Below are 10,320 nucleotides of genomic sequence, written 5' to 3'. Positions count from 1 at the left end.
GACTGTTTGATCAGAGCTGCTTTAGAAATCTCCAGTGTCCCACCCCAGCAGAGACAAACCTGACAAGACAATACTCTGACACTTATCAAAAACATTGATGAAAGTTTAACCCTTTTTTTGCACACAAGAAAAATCTGCAGACAGCATGAGGTAGGGGTTAAAACCACTGAATTCATCAATGTGTCCCATCAGGTCCTGTGCAGCTCTTTTCTTAAAATTATCATTGTATCACTTGGTGATTATCATTGTCCAGACTACAGCAGCACATGCATGCTAGTCCAACACCGCTCTGGCCTGTGATAAACAGCTGTCTATAGAGAATGTACATACACAGCCTGCTGTTGGCTGGGGAAGCTTTCTCAGCTAAAACTAAAAAAAAAAACAAAACACTCTGGACCAGAACTGCTGCAGCCAGTAAACTAAGTGATAAATCATTGGTTTAAGGGTCTCATTGCCTACATCAGCCAGCTCTTAGGCTGAGTGCACACGTTGCGGATTCTGCTGCAAATTTTTCCAAATCCGCAGGTATCTGCGAATTTAGTGCGGATTAGCTTGTGGTTTTCCCCTGCAGTTTGACACCTGTCATGGGTGCCAAACCGCTGCGGAATCCGCACAAAGAAGTGACATGCTTCAGATTTAAATACGCAGCAAATCCGGGCGGAAAAATCTGCAACATGTGCACTGTGGTTTTTTTTTTTTTAAACATAGACTAAAGCAGAATTCGCTATGTGCATACATAGATTTTGGTCCTGCGGATGTTTCAGCGCGGATTTAGAAAAATCTGCAGGTAAATTCTCTGGTTAAAAGACCTGCGGTGGATTAGCCTGCGGTTTCACACCTCTACAATGGAGAAGATGTGAAACCGCTGCGGAATCTGCATAAAGAATTGACATGCTGCGGATTTGAACCCGCAGTAAATCCGCGCGGAAACAGCAGCATGTCCACTGCGTTTTTCAGTTTACCATTGAAAACAATGGTACTGGACAACGCACCTAAATCTGCTGCGGACCCGCAGAGCCTGAAAAACTGCGGATCCAAAGCAGAATCCGCACCGTGTGCACATGGCCTTAGAGGTAGAAAAACCTGCTGACCGTTTCCTTTTAAGCTTTCATTTCATGACAGTCAGCGAGGAGGAAGTGCAGTACAGCAGAGCTGACTATACTGAGTAGAGCTGCAGAAGTGTTTGTAATGATTGAAAGCTCAAGCTCTGCTGTACTGCCCCTCCCCCCATGCTGGCTTAAGCGAGATGTAAGTTGAAAGGGGTTTGTAACCACTCATCTCTGATCTTGCAATCACACAGCTTAGCAGAGAGAAGACTCTCCTATGTGAGACATGTAAATGACAACTATATATTAAAAATAAATCCTTATTACAAATACATGTTCATGTAAAAGTGATCACACTTAAAAATTACAATTTAAACCAAAATCCTGGGAATATTAAGCTAGGGTAAAAAAAAGATTACGAGAACAAAAAAAACAACAACGTTTGTATTAATAAGATTATAGGAGGTACATATGCAGGCATGCTCCATGGAACAGAATCAGGAATTGCATCAGTCCGAGCTGGAGGATTCCAGCATGACAGGCGCCGCTATAACGTGGTATAATGTTGACATTAATAATGTTTGAAAAAAATAAATGCCTAAGGCGACTGACCCTGATGCCAATTGAATACCCTCACTATAAAAAACAAAAAAAAAAAAAACAGCGTTTCCCTCCTCATCAAACATGTCCCCTGACAAAGCAATGCAAAACATTCATTGGGGCACTGGGACATTTATCCATGCAATAGCTGCATGTCACTTCATATCAGTATTGGTATTATAGCTTCCTGAGTACCTCAATAGCATCACTATGTTACTGTGTTTTAGGCTTTATGCCGCTATAGCAACACTGTTATACCTGACACCTTGCAGGAATGCATTAATATTTCCAGTGCATTTATCTTCTTGCATTACATTCAGGAGGGGTGCAGTATCTATACTTTGTATTATCATTTGATATTAATATTTGCACTATGCACCTGAATACATGTAAATACTGCCATTTTTGGCCTACTACAATCAGTTGGTTTTCACACCTGTCTGGAGCATTCATGTCCCACTTTTTTTCCTCAAGTAACAAAACAAACAAAAGGGATTTTTGTTGTCTCACTCTTTACCCTGGGTTGAGATTACATTTTAAGACCAAATCCTGGTATAATTAGTCTCCTCTCCTCGCTGATTCATTGCAGAGCATGTGATCACAAGGAGCAAAGATGAGTGCGAGTACAGCAGAGATGAGCTTTTGTCCCATTACAAACACCTGTAATAGCTCCCCTTAGTGCTCTCCGCTCTGATGTGCTGTCCCCTCCCACTTCACTGACTGCCACGAGATGAAAGCTAAAATGTTTCTAACCGCACTCCGCTCTGCTCTACTTTCAGCATTTTGTTATCACACAGTCTGCAATGAAATCATTGACTGTCATTACCTGTCTCACAGGTTGAAATCGGCTCTAAGCTAGTGTGGGGATGTTATTTTCCCTTGTATGTTACTGAATGCTTACGATTGGTCAAGCTCATGCAAGGGATGAAATACATCTCTCCAAAAGAAAAAAAAAATCTCTGGTAACGCATTCTTGAACTTAGCAAAACCTGCTGACGGATTCCCTCTATGTAATCTGATAGTAGCAAGATGAAGGAGCAGGAAGCCCGATTCCACTTTTTGGACGACAATAGCAGTGCTACATATACAGCAGAGTAATCAGGAATTCTATGAAAACTGAGAAAACTCCGTATAACCCCGCCCACACCCGATTGGCTGCCTCCTGTGTACACTGTTCATTGTCAGCAACAATAAGGGGTGGAGGCGGGGTTACACAATTAGCTGGACTGCCTGGAATGTGACACCTTGTCCCACAATGATAATCTCCTGCTGTTAAAACTTTGTTTGCATGGAAACTACAGCAAGCTACTGAGCAAGTCACACGTCACTGGAATCTGGGTATTATGCTGCTCTCAGATTAAATAGAAAAAACCTGACAGATTCCCTTTAACCTTGAATTATAACCTAAACTTTACAAGCCACTACTCCATGATGTGGACAGTAGTTTACCCTGCTTAAACTGATGAAAGGTCCTCCTTACTGCTTTCAGGGGCTATTGAGGATTAGACAAACATGACTGTTCTTCCAGGGAAACAGTGCCACACCTCAACACAGCTTATGTCTGGTACTGCAGCTCAAGTAACAGAGCTGCAATACCATCTAATGCATGCAATTGCACAGCCCCTCATTTATATACTCTGATCAATCATTTATTAATGAGGCCAGTGAGGGAGGGGGGCGCAGGGATTACATGATTCTCCTGGCCTCAGTTCTCAGCACTACATTCCCCACAAGTCTACCGAGAGTAACATCTGGCGGGTGTAAAGCGAGTGCTGCAGCCAATCCACGACCTCAGTTTAAAGGCAACTTTCAAAATTTTGCCATTCGAAAGAAACAGGTTGAAAATTGAATGCTGCAGTCTCTGCAAGATGTTCCCAGCAGATGCTCATTTCCCTGGGCCCATTAATAAGGGGTGGCCCAGTTTTGGTAACCTCTAAATCACATCAGGCAGAGGAATTAATCCTAGCACCTCAAAGTGTGTTGCTCCTCCTCTAAAAATTACTTCTAATACAACACCATATTTAACGGGTTTATTTTGTTTTATTTTTTTTTTCAAGCATTTTTTTTTTTTTCCTTTTTTTTATACGTTTACCCCAACAGAATAAGGATGTTAAAACAAAAATAATAATCATCACTCTATACACCCCGGAAGATGGTGCAGATTTTACCATCATTATGCTCTCGGGAAACAATGAAGAAAAAAAAAAAAAAGAAAGAAAAAAGAAAACTAATATAAAGTTATTTACAAAATACAAGTTTTGTGTTTCATTATTATTTCTCTTTATACAACGCTAAAAGTTCTCAAACTTTCCAAAACATTTTTTTTTTATAACTTGCTGGAGAACTAAAGCCATTAATGCTTAGAAAAAGTGGACAAACAGTTTAAAACAACAACATAGATAACAATCACCCATTCAGTGCCAAGGACTGCCAATGACTGCACAAAAGATGGAAAAAAATACACACAAAAATGGACAGGGAAAAAAAAAAAAAATATATACACAACTGAATGAGACAGGATGTTATAACCCACTGTGTGCAAAGAGGATCAGGCGCCCATTGTGAAAGGGGAGGCCAGAGTTCAGTAGGGGGGGGGTCTTAGATTGATCAGGACGACAAATCTGTAAATTTGGTGATACTTGAATGAACATTAAACTCTTGCAGCTTTAACCCAGCAAACGCAGATGTAATTTTTTTTTCTGTGTTTTTAACAACTACTTGCAGGATAAGAGACATCAGGAGAAAATAGATTTAAACATGCAACAAAGATGCCAAACAAGGTTTAATAAGTGCAGGTAACATGTATGTATTCGATATGTTCCGGAAGGGTAAAAACAAAACAAAACAAAAAAAACAGGTAAAGTGGACTGGAAAAAGCTATAAAATGACATACACAATTTCAGAGGGAAAAAAATATTCATGAACCCCTAATGGCCTGAAATTCCTTTCACTAGTCTGCTACTATAACAAAATAACATAACTTGAATGACAACTTGCTTCTAGGGCAACTACAGAGTCTTCCAAGCTCCCGCATCGCACCAGCAATTAACATACTGGTAATGTCGGGTGCCCCAAAAGAGTATGGATCCTAGTGATGTCTCACTATGGGTTTATGTGCATTGTAAAGGTGTCCTTGGGTGGTGGCGGTGTTACTAACTTCCATCACATACTATAAGCCAACACCTGGGCTGGATAAGAATGAAGGAGTCCCGGTCCCCGACGCTGGATTTCTCTGGTCACTGGATTTCTCTGGATACTAACAAGTTACCACAAATGAATGACTGGTGAATCTGGTTTAGGGTTTTCAAGAGTTGTTGGATTTTACAAAAAGAATTCATTTCTTCCCCAGAAACAGTACCACACTTGCCCACAAGCTGCTTCTTGAATGCGAGCTCAGCCCGATTGAAAAGAATGCCATACGAGGTACAGCCATGGGAACGGATTCTGGGCTCGTGGTGGGAGCAAACTCTTTTTAATCTCATACAATCCCTTAACAGACACTTGATTGACAATTTCTTGGACAAGGAATTTACAAAAACATGTAAATTAAGATTTTTACCCATATGTCCCCCCTGATTGCAATTTAGCCCAAATGCAGTGTCCCGTGTAAACCCTCACCAGAGCAGGACATACCATCTTTGTGCTAAGAGAAGTCATGACTTCACCAGGTCACAATGTTCTGCACTATGGGCAACAGGAGCAGGGGAAAAATGGTGGCACATAGGCAACACTCTGTGTATTTTTGTAAATTTCTTTTCAATGAGAGGACATGATAGGCCTCTGGTGATCTGTCATGGTTATCACAAGATTTCTAAGGAATCAGGTCAGGTTTATCGAAGAGGGAAAAAAAAAAAAACGGAAGTTCACAAATTTGTGTGTTCTTCCGCCATTATCTATAAGGATTATGCGGAAATGACGCCAGTAGATACAATGATCAAAGATCCGAAATGTCTGATTAGCAGGAGTGAAGTGAGTGCCACAACTTAATGAACAAGCTGGATCAAGTCAGGAAATGACAGGTTAAAGGGGCTGTCTTGTTTTGAACCTCTATAAAACGTCAATAAAATATACTATTGAGGCTATGTGCCCACGTAGTGGTTTTTAAACGCTCAGGAAACAGGTTCTCCTTCCCAGAAAACGCACGTTTTTGCCGCGATTTTTGCTCAAAAACGCGCGTTTTGATGCGTTTTTTCCACGCGTCTTTTGGACGATAGGAAATAGCCAAAAACGCGGACCTACAGTAAGCGGAAATTAATTAACATGCTGCATTTTTTACCACTAAGCAATTCCTTAAAGGTAAAAAACGCATCCATTGGCACAAAAAGGCCAAAATGCATTTAAATGAATGGGATGCTTCTTTTAAGCGTTTTTGATGCGGTTTGACCCCGAAAAACGCATCAAAAACGCTTAAAAAACGCTACGTGGGCACACAGCCTTAATGGTAGTGAGCGAAGGGAGGTGGGTTCAAACCCATGTGACCCTGTCAACTTTATTATATAGTCAGACCCCCAAGAATTGGACATTGTGATTGGCCATCATTATTTCTAGTAAAAAAAAACCCTTTAACTTCACCTCCACCCCTCTCCTTAATTCTGATCTCTCCAGCCAATTAGCAATACTCCACTATTTCAAAGCTTCATTTAGGCAATGGGATATAAGGGAAGCTATAGACTAGTGACTACACCTGTTATTTGTGCAGAGTGTTTAAGCAGCAGGTTACATACACAGTGTCACACTTAGAACATCATTAGATTAAAAATAAACTGGGAGGAGGGGGGGGGGAAGCTGGAAAAAAAAAAAAAAAAAAAAAAAATGATGGAAAACAAGAATGAACAGGTATCTAAAGTTCTTAAATTCACTAAAAACTGTGAAATTGGCGTTTTGCTCCTGGGAAAAAGTTTGAATATCAAACAACGGATTCCTCTTTAACCAAATTGTCTTGTTGGGTTCATATATTTATATATAATTTTTCTTTCCCCCCTTCCCATTTAGCTTTCTTATAGCAGATCCACTCCTCCTTTATCTGTGGAGGGGTCGGGGTCTGGTTGAAGGGCAGGGTGGGGAGGATGGGGGTCCCTCTGTATCTTTGGCAGTTCTGGAGCTGCAGGATGATCTACGTGGAGGGCGAGGCCCTCCCCAGTCTGTTGGCTCACTGGTTCCTGCAAGATCCTGTTTGGGTTGATAAGGAAGGGGAAAATGTCGTCTCTCCCACGGCTGCACGGTCTGAAAGGGACAAGAAGGAAAGGGTAACACATGAAATTTAACAGTCTGCAATCTATAAATGCATTTAAAGGCCTCTCGCCACCAAAAGTCAATATTCCATAAATGGAACACAGGACAACAGCTTTAACCTTTCATAGTAGATGTCGCAGCAAACTCACCATCTCTTCGAATCCAGAGTCTGACACTGAACTCTGCGTTTCCTCGGAGATCAGGCGTGGGGTGTCTCTCGAAGTCGGTGTAGGGGGAGCAGATAGGACGTCGGGGCTGAGTGGAGAAAAGTCTGGCAAGGCCTGCCAGCTGCTTGTGTCAGGGGAAGGAGGCTGCGGTGTAAGAGGTTGAGCGGACAAGGAGCTCTCAGACGTTCTGTGTGTCCTGGGAAGAAATACAAGTGTTTACCCCATGGGAAAGGGTTACAGAGGGGTAAAATCTCTGCTAGCCAGTAGAAAAGTACCTGCTTCCTCGGCGCTGAGGTGGGATGCTGCTGCTCACCCACCGTGCCCTCTCCATCTCTTCACACTTTGAATGCGATGCAGAGTATGCAGCATCTGAGAGGTCTTCCAACTGTAAGGAAGGAGCAAGGAGAGATTAACAAACATCTCTAAGCATCCCTAGTTTAAGAGCAGAAAGACCTACATTTAAAGGGAATCTGTCACCTCATTTTTCCGATATGAGATGCTGCAACCACCATTGGGGGCTTATGTACAGCATTCTGTAATGCTGTAGATAAGCCCCCGATGTAACCTGAAAGAGAAGAAAAACGAGTTAGACTATACTCACCCAGGGGTCCCATCCAGTCCGATGGGTGTCGCGGTCCGGCGCCTCCCACCTTCTTGCGATGACGTCCTCCTCCTTACTTCTGGATATAATCTAACTTGTTTTTCTTATCTTTCAGGTTACATCGGGGCTTATCTACAGCAATACAGAATGCTGTAGATAAGCCCTAATGGCAGTGGCCGCATCTCACAGGGCAAAAATGAGGTGACAGATTCCCTTTAAAGGACTTGTCTGGTAACCCCTTCTTATATTAAAACTAGCCCTCCATTTAGTGGGCAGAGCCAGGGGGTAAGGTTTCTCATGCAGCAAATAGAAAACTACATTGAAATAAGTTGCCGTCCATGATCTAGATCAGGGGTCTCAAACTCGGCAGAGTAAATGGGCCGCATTCCTTTCAAACTTAATACAGTCACAATTGATAGCGGTATCTAAGGGGTTAAACGGCTGCGATCGGTGCCAATACCAATCGTGGCTGTTCAAATAGGTTGTCAGCTGCGATGTACAGCTTACCTCAGCGGATGATAGTGTTGGCTCTGCATGTGAGCCGGCGCTATCATCTCGCTGTACACGCACAGCCACAGTCACCTGCAAAATCCAGCAATTGGGGGGGGAGTCACGCCTCCGCTCTCTGCCCGCTAGCGTGATGTCATTACACAGCGCCAGAGAGATGTCATCACGCAGGGCCACAGCCACTACTGAGCAGTGGCGTAACTACAAAGTTATGGGCCCTGGTGTGTACTTTCAAATGGGACCCCCATGCCAAAATACACACATCTCCGCTCAGCACACCTCTTACACACGACTCCGCTCCATACACTTCATATATATACACACACACACACACACACACACACACACACACACACACACGACTCCGCTCCATACACTTCATACATACACACACGACTCCGTTCCACACACACACACGACTCCGCTCCATACACTTCATACACACACACACACGACTCCGCTCCACACACACACAAACTCCGCTCCACACACACACACACACGACTCCGCTCCACACACACACACACACACACACACACGACTCCGCTCCATACACACACACACACACACACACGACTCCGCTCCATACACACACACACACACGACTCCGCTCCATACACACACACACAGGACTCCGTTCCATACACACACACACAGGACTCCGTTCCATACACACACACACACAGGACTCCGTTCCATACACACACACACACAGGACTCCGTTCCATACACACACACACACACAGGACTCCGTTCCATACACACACACACACACACAGGACTCCGTTCCATACACACACACACACACAGGACTCCGTTCCATACACACACACACACAGGACTCCGTTCCATACACACACACACACACAGGACTCCGTTCCATACACACACACACACACAGGACTCCGTTCCATACACACACACACACACAGGACTCCGTTCCATACACACACACACACACACACACAGGACTCCGTTCCATACACACACACACACACAGGACTCCGTTCCATACACACACACACACACAGGACTCCGTTCCATACACACACACACACACAGGACTCCGTTCCATACACACACACACACACACAGGACTCCGTTCCATACACACACACACACACAGGACTCCGTTCCATACACACACACACACACACAGGACTCCGTTCCATACACACACACACACACGACTCCGCTCCATACACACACACACACGACTCCGCTCCATACACACACACACAGGACTCCGTTCCATACACACACACACAGGACTCCGTTCCATACACACACACACACAGGACTCCGTTCCATACACACACACACACGACTCCGTTCCATACACACACGACTCCGTTCCATACACACACACACACGACTCCGCTCCATACACTTCATACACTCACACACACGACTCCGCTCCATACACTTCATACACTCACACACACGACTCCGCTCCATACACTTCATACACACACACACGACTCCGCTCCATACACTTCATACACACACACACGACTCCGCTCCATACACTTCATACACACACACACGACTCCGCTCCATACACACACACACACACAACTCCGCTCCATACACACACACGACTCCGCTCCATACACACACACACACAAACACACACACGACTCCGCTCCATACACACACACACACGACTCCGCTCCATACACTTCATACACACACACACGACTCCGCTCCATACACTTCATACACACACACACGACTCCGCTCCATACACACACACACACACACACAACTCCGCTCCATACACACACACGACTCCGCTCCATACACACAAACACACACACGACTCCGCTCCATACACACACACACACGACTCCGCTCCATACACACACACGACTCCGCTCCATACACACACACACACACACGACTCCGCTCCATACATACACACACACACACACGACTCCGCTCCATACATACACACACACACACGACTCCGCTCCATACACACACACGTCTCCGCTCCATACACACACACACACGACTCCGCTCCATACACACACACACGTCTCCGCTCCATACACACACACACACAACTCCGCTCCATACACACACACGACTCCGCCTCCGCTCCATACACACACACACACACAACTCCGCTCCATACACACACACACACACACACACGACTCCG

At 44.4% G+C, this 10,320-nt stretch overlaps 1 protein-coding gene across 5 annotated transcripts in view; it reads right to left on the bottom strand.

Moving 5' to 3' along the window:
- Positions 1-3,662: 3,662 nt before the first annotated feature.
- The window catches only part of KANSL1 (KAT8 regulatory NSL complex subunit 1), a 127,952-nt gene continuing 121,294 nt past the window's right edge, over positions 3,663-10,320 (bottom strand). For all 5 annotated transcript variants that reach the window (XM_073582378.1, XM_073582379.1, XM_073582375.1 and 2 more), the window contains 3 exons: positions 7,321-7,430; positions 7,028-7,241; positions 3,663-6,869 (listed from right to left, as the gene is read on the bottom strand). In XM_073582378.1, coding sequence (XP_073438479.1) covers positions 6,666-6,869; positions 7,028-7,241; positions 7,321-7,430 — 528 coding nt within the window. In that variant the 3' untranslated portion in view covers positions 3,663-6,665. The remainder of the gene's footprint in view (positions 6,870-7,027; positions 7,242-7,320; positions 7,431-10,320) is intronic.

This window comes from Dendrobates tinctorius, unplaced genomic scaffold, assembly GCF_039654945.1.
Source record: "Dendrobates tinctorius isolate UK_male_01 unplaced genomic scaffold, ASM3965494v1 ptg000071l, whole genome shotgun sequence".
Lineage (NCBI taxonomy): Eukaryota > Metazoa > Chordata > Amphibia > Anura > Dendrobatidae > Dendrobates > Dendrobates tinctorius.
The sequence above is the reverse complement of the archived record's forward strand: the minus strand, read 5'-3'. Positions and strand labels throughout refer to the sequence as shown.